The sequence below is a fragment of the Cnephaeus nilssonii genome, assembly GCF_951640355.1.
Source record: "Cnephaeus nilssonii genome assembly, chromosome: 2".
In the NCBI taxonomy this organism is placed as follows: Eukaryota; Metazoa; Chordata; class Mammalia; order Chiroptera; family Vespertilionidae; genus Cnephaeus; species Cnephaeus nilssonii.
In genome coordinates this window covers 36,852,827-36,871,879 of record NC_137073.1, presented here as the reverse complement: position 1 = coordinate 36,871,879, position 19,053 = coordinate 36,852,827, and the positions used below count along the sequence as shown (strand labels likewise).

Genomic DNA, 19,053 nt, shown 5'->3' with positions numbered 1-19,053 from the left:
GCAAACATTCAAAGCACAAGCTATAGGTTCAGACATCACTCCTGTGAGTTCTTTTCTATACATGGCCTAAGCTTTTTCTTAGATTAACTTTGTCCTAACCCATCCACATTCCTGTCGGCACTGACTTTTCAGCTCTGGATGGTGGACAAATGGTGGTAATGCAGGTCCGACTCCCTCTGGTTTGGTCTCGCCCGGACCCAGGGGTGCAGCCTCACCCGGACTCAGGGGCGCGCGGCCTCACCCGGACCCGGGGGCGCCTAAAAGAGTTTTTAAAAAGAAATCTATATTCTCTTACTTTTTTTCTTTACTAAACATATGGAATCCTATTGCCCTAGCCAGTTTGGCTCAGTGGATAGAGAGTCAGCCTTTGGACTGAAGAGTCCTGGGTTCAATTCTGGTCAAGGGCTCCATCCCCAGCCCAGTTGGGGTGGTGTAGGAGGCAACCAAGCATTTGATATTTCTCTGTCTTTACCTCTCCTTTCCACTCTGTGAAAAAAAAAAATTAAATGGGAAAAATATTCTCAGATGAGGATTAAAAAATTTTTTTAATTAGTTCTACAATTAATTGCCACTGTTGTTTAGTCCTGTGTGTGTCAACCTTCAAAACAAAAAGATAAAGGGTTTAGATAGAAAATTCGAGTTTTTTTCGGGAATAACAATTTGGGACTTACAAACTATGGCAAAACATAGGTAAATGTGGAGAACAAAGGAGATGAGGGTGTTTTTATAAAGAAAAGTTGGAAGTTGGGAGAGGTAGTGTAGTTTTGAACATAAGTTCATTGGAGGAGAAGGAGTGGTTGGGATTATGGCAGCTTCCCATTGGTTGAGTTGTTGCCAGGTAAGGAGAAAACCTTACTCCTCATCCAGGGGAGTAAAGTAAGCTTCTTCCTGCTGTGGTGAGTGAGTGGCTTCTGGAGTCCATTTTGATGAGGTTTTCCTTTTGTCATCTTCACAGCTGCTTTGTTTAAGTAACACCATTCCTATAACAGAAAAGTAACTTCAAATAACATACTTTCAGATAAACACCTATTTTAAATATTGTTATGTTAAAGTAATAACACACATGTGTATAATAATTCAACATATTATGTTCATTTTGTTTTTTTCTCAGGTATGACCGTATTGAGGGTTGGCTCTCTAAAAAGTTAGTCACTCTACATTAGACTCACAAGAAAAGCTTTTAAAAAATACCCAGTTGCACGAGGGCCCACCCCTCGACCTTCTGAGACAAGTGGTGTGGAAGGCGTGGTCTTAGCAATGGAATTCCTAAAGCCCCCCAGGCGGTCCTGACCAGCTTCAGGGCAGCCAGGGGCGGGGTCTGGCAGTCCCGCGGATTGGCCCAGTCGGAGGCGCGGGGGTGCTTGGGACTTGAGGCCGCGGCACAGGTAGCCCGACCATAGAGTTGCGAAGCCTCCGCGTTTCCTAGAGGGCACGCAGGCGGGATTGCTCTACTCGGCGCGCGCGAGTCGGCGAGGGAGAGACCCGGGAATCTTTCGGGTTAGCGCCCTCCGTTGGGGATTAATGGAGTCGCCGACCAGACCCCGGGGCGGGGCCGGAACCTCGCGAGGGGAGCCCAGCCCACACGGTCGCTGCCCGTGGACGCCTAGGACTTCCTGGAGCGGGCGCCAAGCAGGTTTGGGGAGAAAGAAGCTACTGTGATGGGAGGAGTGGGTGCCGCGGGGAAGTCACGGCAGCTCCGCCACGGACGGTGTCAGGGCTCGGGAGACCCCTCACCGCACCCCACCCCACCCACCCTGCTTTCTGGGAGGTCACAGGGCATTTACTCAGCGTCTTCCTGAAGACGCCAACTTTAGAGCATGTTCTGCGCAGTCACTTTAGCGTTAAGGAAGAGCGGAGTCTGGTGATGGATTGCCGGGTTGGTGCTATTGCTTGGTTAGGTTTTCTTATAGGGGGAAACGAGAGGTGATGAAGAGTTTAAGGGGTTCACATTGTGAAGGGGTATTTTAGATTCTGAGTTCCACAAGTACAGCGTTCACAGTAGATAATGAAGCGGTTGAGGTCCCTCCTGCAGCGTCGGAGCCGTGATCAGGGCGTTATTGGAGAGCCCTCCTGCTTCCGAGGCACCGCGTTTTTAGGAACCTGAGTGATGTGTGAGGGGCTTTGAAATGCACCTGCTCAAAAAGCAAGGTTCACCGGTAACTGGGAAAGCACAAGAAATAGAAATCACCTGTATCGCACGCATCACGTGTGTACTCCCTGAGTAACAATATTGAATTTCTGTTAAAAAAGAAAAGGAAAAAAAAAGCTAAAATGAAGGTCACAGTTTGGGTATAGGCCAACCACCCATAGCTAGGGAACCCAAACTTAAACTGTCCTAATTGCCCCCCAAATGCTCACTCTGTCCTTAAATGAAAGTTAAGCTTTCTTAGGTTGGGTGACCTTGCATCTTCTCAGCCAATCAGCTACAAAGAAGTAAACTTGGCCCTGGCCGGAGTGGCTCAGTGGTTAGAGCGTCAGGCCGCGCAGATTCAATCCCCAGGGATGGTCAGGGTGGTGCGCGAGAGGCAACCAATCTCTGAGAGAGACATAGATGTGTCTCCCCTCCTTCCCTCCCTCCTCCCCCGTACCTTCCACTCTCTTAAAAAAAAAAAAAAATCAGTCCTAACCGGTTTGGCTCAGTGGATAGAGCGTCGGCCTGCGGACTCAAGGGTCCCGGGTTCGATTCCGGTCAAGGGCATGTACCTTGGTTGCAGGCACATCCCCAGTGGGGAGTGTGCAGGAGGCAGCTGATGGATGTTTCTCTCTCTCATTGATGTTTCTAACTCTCTCTTCCTCTCTGTAAAAAAAATCAATAAAATATATACATTTTTAAGTCAATGGAAAAATATCCTCGGGTGAGGATTAACAACAAAATTAAACTTGTACATTACTAGTGCTCTAAAAGAAATGTCAGTTTCTAGTAACCAGTCACAACAGAAAACAAGGTACTTCTTCCTTCATGTCTGGGGGGAGAAAAGTAATTTTCTCTCTTCCCTTCTGAGTTAACTGAATAAAAGATTCAGAGAAAAACAAACAAGTTTATTAACATGTGTACCTCATGAATATATGGAGATACCCAGGGAAAAATTAGTAACTCCTGGATTGCCTTAGAATTCAGGCTTTTCCCATCTTAATAGGGAAAGGGGATGGAGAATGTAGGCCTTTTGGAGGAGAGTAAAAGGTTTTTAGAAAGGTGAGTGGGCCCTTAGAAGAATATATGGGAGGTCTGATGGTTTGTGTTAAAGTTTCCCAGTCCCCTCTCTTGTGATAAGAGTCAGTCTTCCCTGGTGGATGAAACTCCTGGGAGGTATTTGTGACAGTTGAGTTCCTTTTGGAGGATCTGTCTTTAGGAAGATAAAGGGAGTTCATAGAAAGCCTCTCTTTGCATTTGCTGGTTTTCAAGTGCCTGCAGCTCAAAATAATCAACACTCCAAAGGAGCATATTTTGGGGTGGTGTATTCTGCTACCCCTCACATGCTTCATAAGCTGAGCAGTAACTGCTGAGAGCCCAGCTTCTTAACACCTTGAGTTTTGAAGTCTCCATGTTTGTGGTTTGTTTTCTTGCTCAATAAAATTATCCATATCAAGTAAAGCTGAATTTCTTTTTGACAATGATTACTTCTTTGTGTATAATATGTAGCCTGATAACCGCCCTAAAATAATTTTTACACTCTGTGAGCTGATTCTGTATGATGTAGAAGTAAATGAAAACCACCCAAATGAGAACAAAGGCTCTTTATTCAGAGCATTGCTTTAGCAAGGGAGTCAGCCACCATCACTTGTGTTTGGTAGAGACTCACAGTCAGGGACCGGAAAGCTTTATGGTGGGAAAAAAGGAAAAGCTGAAATATGCCCAGTTTGGAGGTGGTTGGCTTGAGAAGCCTGGAGCAGGTTAAGTTAATATAAGTGGGACATTCTATGTGGTTGGGCAGCGGGGAGCATGCTTGGCTTTCTCTGTCGGTCCTTCTCAGTTGAAGAAGGGACCTAAATGTTAGGGATATGGTGGCAGATATGGACCAAGTCCTGATTTGGGGCCTGTGGCTGCATTGGTTGTGGTTTGAGTTCTGGGCTGGTTGCTGCAGGTTGCAGGTAAGAGTGCTATATTTTTTAATTCTTTATTGTTGAAAGTTTTACATATGTTTCCTCCCCCCCCCCCCCCCATTGACCTCTCCCTGCCCACTCTCATTGGTCTGTGTCCTTTGGTCATGCTCATATGCATGGCTACAAGTCCTTTGGCTGATCTCTTACCCCACCCCCACCCCCCCACCATCCCCTGCCTTCCCTCTGAGGTTTGGCGGACGGTCTGTTCGATATTTCTGGGTCTCTGGATCTATTTTTGTTCATCAGTTTATGTTGTTCATTATATTCCACAAATGAGTGAGATCATGTGATAGTTAACTTTCTCCGGCTTATTTCTGTTAGCATAATGCTCTTCAGGTCCATCCATGCTTTGCAAATGGTAAGGGTTCCTTCTTTTTTACAGCAGCATAGTATTCCATTGTGTAGATGTACCACAGGCTTTTAATCCACTCATCTGCTGACAGAGTGCTATTTTTATAATGAGGTACTGCAGAACATATTCTAGGGAGAAGGGGAGGAGGCTGGGCCACAGGTTCTTTTGACTAGCTTTGAAAATGGACCTAGCTTCAGAAATTACTAAAAAAAAAAAAAACTATTCTAGTCGCTCCTTTCATTTCTATCACATATTCCAACATTAATAGTGACTTTGTGTTAGCTGAGGTTTATTGGCCCTGTTGGAATCCCAAGAGTTGCCTAGTGAGAGAGGTTCAAATGTGTACTGGCCTCCCTCCTTACCTTTTGTTTTTTCTCTTTCAGCTTAGCCTGGTGGCCAGGATCCTGCCCCATCTTAGAAACCAGGCCATGGCAGCTGTGTTCCTGACAGCCCCATGGAAGGTGAGCTGTGGTTGTTCTGCCATTTTTAGGGACTTTCTAAAGTTCATCTCTTAACATAATCTCACGTGTGGTGGAAGAACGTTATTATGTTGTTTTTTAAATATATTTTATTGGATTTTTTTTTCTTACAGAGAGGAAGGGAGAGGGATAGAGAGTTAGAAACATCAATGAGAGAGAAACATCGATCAGCTGCCTCCTGCACACCCCCCACTGGGTATGTGCCTGCAACCAAGGTACATGCCCTTGACCGGAATCGAACCTGGGACCCTTGAGTCCGCAGGCCGACGCTCTATCCACTGAGCCAAACCGGTTAGGGCAAGAAAATTATTATGAGTAACAAGACATGCCTTTTACCTTTATGGCTCTGGACCTATCTCAGAAACCAAGGACAAAAGATCAAATATTAAAAGTTGCTCATTTGGTGTTATTCCTTTAGGAAATTCCAGGAGTTTTAGGAACTCTGTGTGAGAAACAGGGATGAAGACCAAATATACTTTTTTTTTTTTAAACTGTAAATCACAATATCACAAGGGGAAAGAGAGGAAAGATAAAGAAAAGGAAGACTCATCATCATCATCATCATTGGATTCAGACCCTGGCAGAGACAGGAGAGAATGGAATCAATAGCAGAGAAGGAGGGATTACTAGAAGGGCAACCTCTTCCTCTGAGGGAGAAGAGGGATTAGTAAAAATGTAGGTAATGTCTAGGGGAGGTGGTGGGAATACGAGAGGAGTTAAAGAGCATGTGCCCCATGGGCTATTTCTGAGACATAACTGGCAGTGCCTTCTGAAAGGGAAGGTGAGCTCCCTCTCCTCACAGCTCCCTCTAATTACCTCCCATGGGTGTTGACCACTGGATCATTCCCATGTTGATTTCTCCATCTTCCTCCACTGAATGGTTCACTTCCTGAAGCAGGGACCAGGGCTGCTATAGGGTTGTACAGACGTGCACTTAGCAACTCGAGGGGGCCCCGTCACACCACTTTTATTATATAGAGTTGAGCAGTTCACAGCCTGAGTTGTAACCTTATATTTATTACTGGCCAATAGCATGAAGGTTAACAACTTATTGGTGCTCCGTAAACGTTTCTTAAAGGAACAGGAGTGATAAATATGTAGAGTACCACTGGTGGGGAATATGAGAGCAAGAGTTTTTGAGAATCTTTAAGGGCTCAACTGTAAAACCAAATGTACGAGATAACTCATAGGAGATTAAACCATTTCATCCCCAGCACCTAATAACCTTCATGTAGATATAGAGAATGCAGATAGCTGAGTTGGTCAGGTTCAGAAGGCAATAAAAGGAGGGACATTTAGGATGGTGTTGAGAGAGAGCTTGAGGAAGTCAGGTTCAGTGGGGAGGTAAGAAAGGCCATGCAATTTGGGAGATTCTGCTATCTGTATCCAGAAGAGAGCTGTGAGAAGCTTCTCAGGATGGAGTGGGTATTCTCTCTTACTGAGCACCTTTGTTCTGCACAAACACCCCCTGACCCCACACAGTCAGTGTCTTATAAGAGAAAGGAGCATAGTGAACAGACAACCAGGCCTCTGCTCCAAGAGCTCCAATAGCATATGAATGAGACACCTTCTGTTCTTGGCCCACATGAGGTGAACACACATTTGCAAATGGAAACTCCTACTGCGTGCATTGTGCTGAACACCCGATCCCCCTGGATATACTCTGTACCCTTCATGACCTTGGTCTGTGCCCTGGGAGGCTGACGTTCATATTTACCATCATTGGGCTCCCTTGCCCTCTGGCTTCTGGTTGGTTTTTGGCAATGGAATGGTGGGAGTCAGGGGACCAGAGGCTTGGAGGAAATTAATGTCAGATGCTTATTCCTACAGCTTCCTCCTTGCTGGGCTGCATTTCTCTAAGACGCTGGTTCCAGCTTTGTTTTCTCTCAACAACTTTCTAGATTCTAATAATTCTTTCCCTGCTTTCCCCATCAGACTTAGTCAGTAATGGTTCCCCAGGAGAGCCAGCCCCTACATGCTTCAGCAGGCCCTGTTGGAAGCCTGTCCATTCTTTTGTGACTAGTCTGTACACTAAGCTATCCTCAGTGACCTCATTTGAGTGTGCTATCTCTTCCCTGTGCGAGCCCTGGCAGAAAAATCATTTGCAAAGGGTTGTGTGTATAGAGCAGGATTTGGGCAAGTTGACCTGGATGTGATAGTAAAGTTTTATTGGAACACAGTGATGCCCATTTGCTTTCCATGGCTTTCTTTTGTGCTACATTAGCAGAGCTGAATAATTGTAGCAGCGACCAAAGGGCCTGAGAAGCCTAAAATATTAACCTGACCCTCTAAAGAAAAAGCTTCTGGCCCTCGCATAGAAAAAATAAGATGTCTGGCTTGAGTGTGGGAAAACTGAAGTTGATCCCTGAATCTACTTACTAATTGAATGAACTTGACCAACTCACTTTATCTAATCAAACCTGACCTATAGAATAATAGCAGCTCACAAAGTTATTGTCAGAATTGAAGCTATAATTAGACACTGTGTTTTTAGGAGTTGCTGTCCTTTGAGGATGTGGCTATATACTTCACCAGAGAAGAGTGGAACAAACTTGATTGGGCTCAAAAGAACCTCTACAGAGATGTGATGCTGGAGAATTACAGAAACATGATTTTGTTGGGTAATGACTTGGCTTACAGATTTGCCTTTGAGTGTCTACACAAATTCTAAAGTCAGAAAAAGCACTGAAAACCAGAAATGTTTTCATAATGCATTTGGCTATAAGATTCAACCTGGTCATCCAGTGGCCAAACTTGACTTCATCCTACAAGTGAAGCTATTTATCATCCTTTCTAGAGGCCCGGTGCACAAAATTCGGATAGGGTCCCTAGGCATGGCCGGCAATCTGTGGGGCAACTGGCGGGTGCTCGGGAGGCCTCTGCTGGCACCTGCCTTGGCTTGCCTGGCGCCGCCCTCTCTCTGGCCCTGCCCCCACCATCCCAGCCGGTCACCTCCCTGTGCGGGGCGACTGGCGGGGCAATGGGGGGTGGGGTGAAGGGGGTGGGCCCTGTTGGCACCTGCCTTGGCTGGGTTAGGGCCTGTGGGCTGGGGGCAGCTCCTTAGTTGAGCACCTGCCTCCTGGTGGTCAGTGTGTGTCATAGTAACCAGTCATTCTACCATTCGGTTGATTTGCATATTAGGCTTTTATTATATAGGATTTCTTTCCCATTTGACTTTTGTATCTGTAGGTTTAGCATCAGAAATATCAATGTGCTTGATTAAAGGTACAGTTCCAAACCCTGTTAGGTTTTGGAGTAGTATATAATAGAAAGTCACCCTTTCTAAATCTGAAAAAATTCTGAATGCTGAAACTCATCTGGCTTCAGATAAGGGATTGGAAATGAGGAAGTTTCCTTTTGTTTTAGAGTTCATTTCCCACCACCACTGACCTCCTCTATATCTATAAGACTTCTTGGAGTTGAAAAGATTGTGGCTGATTGGATTCCCAAAGGCTAGCTTCTTATTCTCTTGAAATGTCTTATTTCTTTTCTGGAAATGATTCCTTCCTTGTTTGCAACATCACTCGTTGCCCAGGAAATGATTCTTAACTGACTTGACTTTATTTCTGAACCTTCACTGCTTCTTTCCTCCCAGGAGTCAGCCTTTCTCTTAAGCCAATGCAGAATGTCCTACTGGGGAAGTTACCTGAATAAATAATTTTCTTTCTGGGGACACATGCTTGACCCTCACACTGACACTCTTGACACAGTTTCTGTCATAGGATTATCTACCCACCTCTGGGTTTTTTATGATTCTTTTTCTTTTAAAAATTACAAGAGCATATTTGAATACATGGAAGGTATAGAAAAGCATGAAGGGAAGGGAAAACATTCAGGGGTAATACTGTTAATATTTTGGAATATTTACTTCCAGTATTTTCCCCCTATGCTTTAAAAAATGTAGCTGAGTGCCTTGCCCAGTGTGGCTCAGTTGGTTTGACCTGGTTGGAGTGCATGTAGGAGGTGACTGATGAATGTTTCTCTCTCTCCCTCTCTCTCTAATATCAATAAAAACATTTTTTTAAATGTAACTGAGCATATTCTTTGTATAATTCTGTAACCCCTTTAAAACTTAACATTATAGCATCAGAATTTTCCCTCTGCTATTAAAAACCTCCATAATATAGTAAATAATCTTAATGTAAATCTATTGTATGATCCATAATTAATCATTTTCCCATTCAGGAGTGTTAAGCTTGGCTTTGTTTTAGTTGTTGATTCATTTGTGTGTTTATCATTTTCTGTGTGATAAAGTTCCAATGGATATTTCTGACTATAAATCTTTATATAAATTTCTGATTATTCCCCAAGATATACTAGTATTCCAAAGACTGGAATGTTGGAGTTAATGGGTATGGTACTTTTAAGTTTCTTAATATATATGTATTATTGAATGATATTTCAGTAATAGAGTAGAAAATAAAAGTCCCACTGCTCAGAAATAACTTGCCGCCCTAGCTGGTTTGGCTCAGTGGATAGAGCGTCGGCCTGTGGACTGAAAGGTCCCGGGTTCGATTCCAGTCAAGGGCATGTACCTTGGTTGTGGGTATATCCCCGGTGGGGGGTTTGCAAGAGGCAGCTGATCGATGTTTCTCTCTCATCGATGTTTCTAACTCTCTATCCCTCTTCCTTCCTCTGTAAAAAATCAATAAAATATACTTATTTTTTTAAAAAAGAAATAACTTGCCAACATTTTGGTTTACTTTTTCCTAGTCTTTTCATATATATGTATACTATGTACATATCCACACACATATAGTTTTAAAACATTAAATTTGGATCATACTTTACATGAGTTTTGAATTATACTCTACATGAGTTTTGTATTCTGCTTTAAAAATGTACAGGGTGCACTTCCTGTTTTAATATTTTTTTAAAAAATAATTCTTTATTGTTGAAAGTATTACATATATCCCTTTTTCCCCCATTGACCCCCAGTAAATATTTTTAAACATATGGATTTTTAATATGTGCCTAATACTTTTCCCTTTGTTATATTAATGTGCTATACTTTAATTATTCCCCTATTAACATTTAATTTATTTCCAGTTCTATATTGTTGCAACTCTGCTGAAAATCTCTGGAACATTAATTTTTCCTTAGGCTGTATTTCTTTTTTTCCTATATATATTTTTTATTGATTTCAGAGAGGAAGGGAAAGGGAGAGGGAGATATATATAAACATCAATGATGAGAGAGACTCATTGATTGGCTGCCTCCTGCATACCTCCAACTGGGGACTGAGCCTGCAACCCACGCATGCGCCCGGACCAGGAATCAAACCCATGATCTCCTGGATCATAGGTCAATGCTCAACCACTGAGCCATGCTGGCTGGGCTAGGCTGTATTTCTAAGAGTGAGTTTACCACATCCAAGGGTGTGAATATCATTCAGGTTGTCAATAAAGATTGTCAGATTTTCACAAAGATTGTGCAGATTTCTATTCTCAGGAACCCTTTTTTTTTTTTTCAGGAACCCTTTTGATTGTTGTCTTTATCTCCTTGCCACTGTAGATACAAAGTGGTTAATCTGAGCTCTAGGGCATCTCTGTAACTCACTAACCGTCACATCCATTTACTTCCCATGAATAGGATTTCAGATTCCTAAACCTGAGGTGATCTGTCAGCTGGAACAGTGGGAAGACCCATGGATCCTGGATCTCCCAAGAGCTGGGACTAGAAGGGCTTCCAGTAGTGCTTGCCCAGGTGGGTGAGAAGTCCCAGACAAGCAGAAACCATAAAGAGGAAGGGAATCACATTAATGAAGCTCCTTCTGTGTCCTTAATGCTGAGCCAGGTGTTTAGCATACATTCTCTCACTTCTTCATCCTTACTGACCTCTGAAGGTAGTAGTAATACCATAAGCTCCATTTTCCAGAGGAAGAAACTAATAGATTAAGATATCTATCACACAGAGCGTCGGCCTGCAGACTGAAGGGTCCCGGGTTTGATTCCTGTGAAGGGCACATGCTCGATCCCCAGTCGGGGGCATTCAGGAGGCAGCTAATCAATGATTCTCTCTCATCATTGATGTTTCTATCTCCCTCTCCCTCTATAAATTCAATAAAAAATATATTTTTAAAAAAGATAATCTATCACACAGAATATTGCTAGTTGGGATTTGATTTCGAATTTGCAAAGTTCATTCTCTTTTGCATTAAAGTACTTCACTGAACCACTGGTCTGGTGTTTTCTGACAGCTCTTATGCCATACTAGCTATTACTTGCTTCTACCCTCATTACTCATCCTTTCTCTTGTTCCCTTGCTTTCATTTTGCTTTTTGTGTTACTTGGTATTTTTTGATGTACCTACTTGTTCCTACTTACTCTCTCCTGTTGCTGCTTCTACCCTTTTCCATGTCCCTCTACTCTAAGGTTTCTCAGTTGAAGCACTTCGGCATTTTGGGCTAGATAGTTCTTTGTTGAAGGGGAGCTGTCCTGCCCATAGTAGGATATTCAGCAGCATTCTTGGCCTCCACCTCCTAGATGCCAGTATCACCACCCCAGTTGGGACAACCAAAATTATCTCCAGACATTGTCAGTGTCTCCCAGGATGTAAAACCACCCCTGTTTGAGAACATCTGCTCTCTTTTGTTGACTTTTGTACCTTCTCTCTGGTTCCTTTTCTATTCTATCTTACACTTCATTTTTAAGGAGTTCTTCCTCCCAGATATATTAAAAAACATGTTTATCTAGATAGTATAAGATACTCTCCCCCCTATATTTATGTGACACTACTGAGTACCTATAGTAAGTTGCTTTTCAGTAATGGTGAGGATTCACTTTGTTCTCACATTCTCTAACACATTTTTTTTTAAATTTCTTTTTTTTTAATTTAATAAATCTTTATTGTTCAGATTATTACAATTGTTTCTCCTTTTTTCCCCCCATATCTCCCCTCCACCCGGTTCCCACCTCACCCTCTGCCCTTACCTCCCCCCCTTCCCCGCTGTCCTCATCCATAGGTGTATGATTTTTGTCCAGTCTCTTCCCATACCCCCGACACAGACACCCCTTTCCCCCTGAGAATTATCAATCCACTCCCATTCTATGCCCCTGATTCTATTACATTCACCAGTTTATTCTGTTCCTCAGATTTTTAATTCACTTGAGTTTTAGATTCACTTGTTGATAGATATGTATTTGTTGTTCATAATTTTTATCTTTACTTTTTTCTTCTCTTTCCTCTTTTTAAAGAATACCTTTCAGCATTTCATATAATACTGGTTTGGTGGTGATGAACTCCTTTAGCTTTTTCTTATCTGTGAAGCTCTTTATCTGCCCTTCCATTCTGAATGATAACTTTGCTGGGTAGAGTAATCTTGGTTGTAGGTTCTTGCTATTCATCACTTTGAATATTTCTTGCCACTCCCATCTGGCCTGCATAGTTTCTGTTGAGAAATCAGCTGATAATCGTATGGGTGCTCCCTTGTAGGTAACTAACTGTTTTTCTCTTGCTACTTGTAAGATTCTCTCTTTCTTTTTTTTTTTTTTTTAATTTCTTTATTGATTAAGGTGTCACATATTTGTCCTCATCCCCCCATTCCCATCCCACACCCCTCCCCACGGATGCCCCAACCCCCTGTTGAACTTAACCATTGGTTAGGCTCATATGCATGCACACAAGACCTTTGGTTGATCTCTCCCCCCTCCCCCCACCCTCCCCTATCCTCCCTCTGAGGCCCGATAGTCCGATCGATGCCTCCTTGTTTCTGGTTCTGTTGTTGTTCATCAGTCTATGTTGTTCATCATTTCCCCTAGATGAGCGAAATCATGTGTCACTAGAGATATACTTATAAGAACTGAATGTGAGACGAGCAATAATAGTTATGCTGACAGGCAAATGAATCAGTCTGTAGTGAGTTTCTTTCTGGACCAACAGTTCTTTTGAGACCCAATATCAATGTCCACCAGTTCCTTATGAGAACATGTCGGCACTGACCCCTCAGCTCTGGATGGTGGACAAATGGTGGTAATGCAGGTCCAACTCCCTCTGGTTTGGCCTCGGCCGGACCCAGGGGCACGGCTTCACCCGGACCCAGGGGCATGTGGCCTCACCCGGACCCAGGGTCGTGTGGCCTCACCCGGACCCAGGGGCGCGGGGCCTCACCCGGACCCAGGGGCGCGGGGCCTCTCCCAGACCCAGGGTCGCGTGGCCTCACCCGGATCCAGGGGCCCATGGCCTCACCCGGACCCAGGACCCAGCCTCACCCGGATCCAGGGGCACACGGCCTCGCCCAGACCCAGGATTCAGCTTCACCTGGACCCAGGGGCGCATGGCCTCACCCGGACCCAGGGGCGCATGGCCTCTCCCGGGCCTGGGACCCAGCCTCACCCGGATCCAGGGGCACACGGCCTCGCCCGGACCCGGGATCTAGCTTCCCCTGGACCCAGGGGAGATTCTCTCTTTCTTGGCATTGTAATTATGATGTGTCTTGGTGTGGTTCTCTTTGGATTCCTTTTGTTTGGGGTTCTGTGCGCTTCCTGGACTTGTAAGTCTATTTCTTTCACCAGGTGGGGGAAGTTTTCAGTCATTATTTCTTCAAATAGGTTTTCAGTGTCTTGCTCTCGCTCTTCTTCTGGCACCCCCATTATTCTGATGTTGGTACGCTTGAAGTTGTCCCAGGGCTCCTTACACTATCTTCAACTTTCTGGATTCTCTTCTCTTCTTGCTTCTCCGGAGGAGTGTCCTTTGCCTCTTTGTATTCTGAATCTTTGACTTGATTCTTGCGTTCCTTTAGTCTGCTGTTGGGTCTCTGTATAATATTTTTTATTTCAGTCAGTGTATGTTTAATTTTTAGTTGGTCCTTTTTCATATCCTTGAGGGTCTCGTTAAATTTATCGGCCTTTTCTAGGAAATTCTTGAAAAACCTTATAACCGTGGTTTTGAACTCTATGTCCAGTTGTTTGTTCTCCTCCATTTCTTTCGTTTGTGATCTGTTTTCTTGTCTCCTCATTTTCGCTGCTTCCCTGAGTTGGTAGGGTAGCTTTGTGTGTTAGGTGTCCTATATGGTTCAATGGGTCAGCCTCCCAGTTACCTGAGATGGACACTCTTGGTGCACCCCTTTGTGGACTGTGTGTACAGCCTTGTTGTAGTTAAGTCTTCATTGTTGTTGGTGTCACTGGGAGGAATTGACCTCCAGGCCAATTGGCTGTGAGGTCGCTGTGTCTGTAACGGAAGAATTGCTGTGCTGGAGACCCGCTTATGGGGCAGGACTTGTTCCAGTAGGGCTGTGGTGCTCACTGAGTCTGCCTCTTGAATGTCTCCCTTATGAGAGTAGTTGAAATCTGGTGTCGTCTCACACAGACCACTAGATACACTAGTTTCTGGATCTCCAATGGGGTGCAGGTCAGCTACTGTCTGAGGCCACCCAGCAGGAGCTACAGCAAGAACTACAGTTTTCTCCTCTTTGCTTGGGATTTGGCGGTTTTGGAGCAGTCTGACTGGAGCTGCAGTTTATTTTCTAACACACTTTTTAAAAAATATTTTTTATTGATTTCAGAGAGAAAGGGAGAGGAAGAGAGATGGATAGAAACATCAGTGATAGAGAATCATTGATTGGGCTGCCTTCTGCCTGCCCCCCACTGGGGATCAAGCCCACAACCTGGGCACATGCTGACTGGGAATCAAACCATGACCTCCTGGTTCAGAGGTCGACATTCAACCACTGAGCCACACTGGCTGGGTTAATACATTCTTGTACATTTTTTGGTTGGTTAATATTAAGAGCTCTTTCAGTTATAAAAGCTGAGAGTCCTATGAAAATCAGAATTGTGGCCTCTCTAGTATGATGATGTAACTAAGTGAACATTTCTTAGCTTCATTTCAGTGTCTTATATTACAAGCAGTTGGCTTCTTTTCCCGTTTTTCCGTCTGTGTGGACAGGTGATTTATATATACATACTAGAGGCCTGGTGCACGAATTCGTGCATGGGTGATGTCCCTCGGCCTGGCCAGCGATCAGGGCCAATTGGGGCAGACTGGCCGGGGGAAGGGAATGGGGGAAGTTGGCTGGCCGCAGGAGGTTGGCTGTGGAAGTGCACTGACCACCAGGGGTAGCTCCTGTGTTGAGCATCTGCCCCCTGGTGGTCAATGCACATCATAGCTACTGGCCGGTCATCCCGTCCTAACAGTCGCTTAGGCTTTTATATATATTGATTTTTAAAAATATATATTTTACTGATTTTTTACAGAGAGGAAGGGAGAGGGATAGAGTGTTAGAAACATCAATGAGAGAGAAACATCGATCAGCTGCCTCCTGCACAGCCCCTACTGGGGATGTGCCCGCAACCAAGGTACATGCCCTTGACCGGAATCGAACCTGGGACCCTTCAGTCTGCAGGCCAACGCTCTATCCACTGAGCCAAACTGGTTACAGCTATATATTTTCTTTTTTAAAATATATTTTTGTTGAATTCAGAGAGGAAGGGAGAGGGAGAGATAGAAACATCAATGATGAGAGAGAATTATTGATTGTCTGCCTCCTGCACGCCCCTCACGGGGGTTCAAGCCCGCAACCTAGGCATGTGCCCTTGACTGGAATCGAACCTGGGATCTTTCATTCTGTAGTCCGACACTCTATCCACCGAGCCAGACCAGCTAAGGCTATATATTTTCTTTTTATTTTACTAGGTTCTGAAGCCAGATACCAGATGATAAAGCTAACTCCAAAGCAGAAAATTTCTGAAAATACAGAGTCATGTAGGATATCGGTGGTAAGGCAGAAGACGGCCATGATGCCTTCAGAAAAGTTACTTAAATTTAACAAATTTGTGGACATTTACAGAGTTGCACTTCCTACTGTTGGTAATGAATACAATGAGTACTTCCTTCAAAACCTTAACCTTTTTCAAGATCAGAATGGTCAAACTAGTAAGAAGCAGGACAAATATAATGAGTATGGAAAACCCTTCAATCAGAGATCATTGTTTTTGAAGCATAAGCAAATTCTGACAAATGAAAAATCTTATGAATGCAGTGAATGTGGAAGAGTCTTCAAACGTCAGGCAAATTTTGTTCAACATCAGAGATTTCACACTTCAGAGGATCCCTTTGAGTGTGACGTATGTGGGCTAGCCTTCAAACAGAAGTCTGCTCTTACTACTCATAAACAGTGTCACCCTCAAGAAAAGCCATATAAATGTCATGAATGTGGAAAATATTTCCGTCAGGTGGCATATCTTGTTGAACATAAAAGGATCCATACCAAAGAAAAACCCTATAAATGTAGTGAATGTGAAAGAACATTTAGTCAGAATTCAACTCTGATTCGACATCAAGTAATCCACAGCGGAGAAAAACCCCATAAATGCATTGAATGTGGAAGAGCCTTTGCTCGGAACTCAACCCTTAAGAGCCATCAACAAATTCACAGTAAACAGAATGCTCACAAATGCAGTGAATGTGGAGAATCATTTGGTCGGAATATAGATCTCATTCAGCATCAAAGGACCCATACTAAGGGGAAATTATTTGAATGTAGAGAATGTGGAAAAACTTTTAGTTTTAAGTCAAATCTTCATCGACACAAGGTCATTCATAATGGAGAGAGACCCTATAGATGTGACAAATGCGGGAAATCTTTCAGTTGGCGCACAAGCTTTGTTAAGCATCAGGGTACTCACAGAGAGCAGGTATCTACGTGACTAATGAGAAAAGCTATAATTTAAAGACCAGAACTTGTCACTATTGCAAGTATATATAATTAGATTGTTTTACAAAAATTAATAAACAAGAGCTGAACTCTTTCTTTCTGTGGGGGCCCTCATTTTGTAGGTAGCCTTGCTGTAGTGCAGAATTACTTAATAGAAAATGTGATAGGCTGTTGTATCCCGTTTCCCTTGAGTCCCTATACCTTTGTTCCCCCCAAGTCAAGTTAAAGCATAAGGGAGGCTTGATAGCTTTGCTCTGTGGTCCCCCAGGCTGGGGATCATTTAATAGATTGTGAATGATTTAAGAATGCCTTCTTGGTTTTACACAGAATAATGACCTGATATTGATAGGCTGTTTAAAAGTATGTGCCACATGTAGCTAGTGAGGTATTAAGGATAAAATTTTTTATAAAATTAAGTTAATGTTCTATTATAGTGGTTTTCAACATTTTTCATCTCATGGTACACATAAACCAGTTACTAAAATTCTGCGGCACATCAAAAAATACATTTTTGGCCAATCTGCCCAAAAAAGTAGGTATAATTTTGATTCATTCACACTGGAAAGCTACTATTGTGTTTCTGTTGTCATTTTTTATTTGACAATCGAAGGGAAAAGAGGTCAGCACCCCTGACTAAATAGTCAGGTATTGCATATTTTAAAAATTCTTCCCACATAGCAGTGTGCTGGTTGAAAATTACTACATTCTTTTTTTTTTAAATTAATTAATTTATTTATTTTTGTTTTTTATTTTTTTAATAAATCTTTATTGTTCAGATTATTACAATTGTTTATCTTCCCCCCCCCCCCCAAAAAAAATTACTACATTCTATGAAGTGTTCTAAGTCAGTGCTTATAGCAGATGCTGTTGGTGCCCTGCTCCTGCCCCTTTGGCCTTAGCCCCTCTGTGTTTCATTTGCCTTGCACTATCTTCAGCTGTTGGTTTGCAGGCTTTTTCTAAAACAATGAAATATCCTGGGAGCAGGCCTTACACAGTGCTTGATGGGAATTTGATATAAACCAGATCTCCCTCCCCTTGGGAAGAGCACATAGGTTATCTGAAGCATCTGTTGTACACTGTTTTCAGATTTTCCCATGGGATTATACACATTCACTTACAATGGCAGCTGTCTTATCAGCTGTGTTCCTTTATTTGTCTCTTCACTCCTCTACCAGTGTTTCAGCCCTCTCCCACAAGTAAATGGCTTGTACTAAAAAAGTGTCAAATAATCCTTAACAAAAAAAATATATATATATATATATATATATAATCCTTGAGGAGCCATATCCTTTCATTCCCACAGTTACTCCAAGCATATTCTTTTTTGCAAAATAAAAATGGTTTATCAATTCCAAATTGTATAAAACACATGGGAGAAACCTAGCCAACACAACTGTTGCCACATGGAAAGTTACTTTTATCAAACTTCAAGTTTAAGAATGTACAAATGTTCCTTTTATCAGGTCTATAGTAATTACCTATGTTTTCCATTTAAGTGTTTTTAAAACTCCACACATCCCCATTATTTTTTCTTCCCCATTTCCAATACAATGATGGGAGGAAGAGGATCCCTCATATCCACAAGTCTCTAACTGGAAAGAAGGGACAGTATAAAACTGCTTAAAGAGTTGTTTTAACCATTCCCTGTCAGGGCACATGCCTGGTTGCTGGCTCAACCCCCAGTAGGCAGCGTGTAGGAGATAGCATATTGATGATTCTCATCATTAATGTTTCTCTTTCTGTCTCCCTCTCTCTTAAATCAATAAAAACATATTTGCAAAAAATGATCTGAAACAAATCTGGCATGTTAAGAATGGATAAATCTGTGTGGTACATATGTGAATGTTCTTTAAAACTAGGCTATTTTATTTATTTGTTAGCAATATTTCATAATAAACTAATTAGTATATCCAGTTATTGGATACAATTATTTCACAATAAATAATATAATGCAAAAGTATATGAAGATAAGTGACAGTAAATAATTATAAAAAGAACCTCCCAGGCATCTTCATCCTGTTAAGAATTAGGTCATTTTCAGAATAACAAAACCCCTTACAATCTCTCTAAACTCATCTCCCTTTCTCTTCACCAAAGGTTAACAAATAAAATATTCTGAGTTTTATGTTAATCATTCCTTTGTATAATGTATACATACTATTTACTCATGTCTGGACATTACATTATTTAGTTTTGCTTATTTTGGAATTTTACACGCATGGAATACTTTTGTACTTTCACTGCACATGTGTTTTGAGAATCAATATTTCTGTGTAGCTGTGGTTCAGTCATATTCACTGGTGCTCAGTATTTCTTTGTAGGAGTATACCACAACTTATAAATCTATTCTTTTTTAAAAATATATATATTTTATTGATTTTTTTACAGAGAGGAAGGGAGAGGGAGAGAGAGTCAGCTGCCTCCTGCACACCCCCTACTGGGGATGTGCCTGCAACCAAGGTACATGC

The 19,053-nt window shown here is 42.7% G+C and overlaps 1 protein-coding gene across 2 annotated transcripts; it reads left to right on the top strand.

The window, feature by feature from the left end:
- Positions 1–1,567: 1,567 nt before the first annotated feature.
- On the top strand, positions 1,568–17,280 carry ZNF789 (zinc finger protein 789). Of its 2 annotated transcripts, none has more exons than XM_079787674.1 (5): positions 1,568–4,089; positions 4,837–4,914; positions 7,427–7,553; positions 10,525–10,638; positions 15,565–17,280. In XM_079787674.1, exons 1-5 carry the CDS (start codon positions 4,000–4,002, stop codon positions 16,575–16,577), a joined length of 1,422 nt encoding a protein of 473 aa, XP_079643800.1. In that variant the 5' UTR covers positions 1,568–3,999; the 3' UTR covers positions 16,578–17,280. The 2 variants fall into 2 exon arrangements, with proteins under 2 accessions (XP_079643800.1, XP_079643801.1); XM_079787675.1 differs by lacking the exon at positions 1,568–4,089 and adding an exon at positions 4,103–4,459.
- The last annotated feature ends 1,773 nt before the right edge of the window (positions 17,281–19,053 follow it).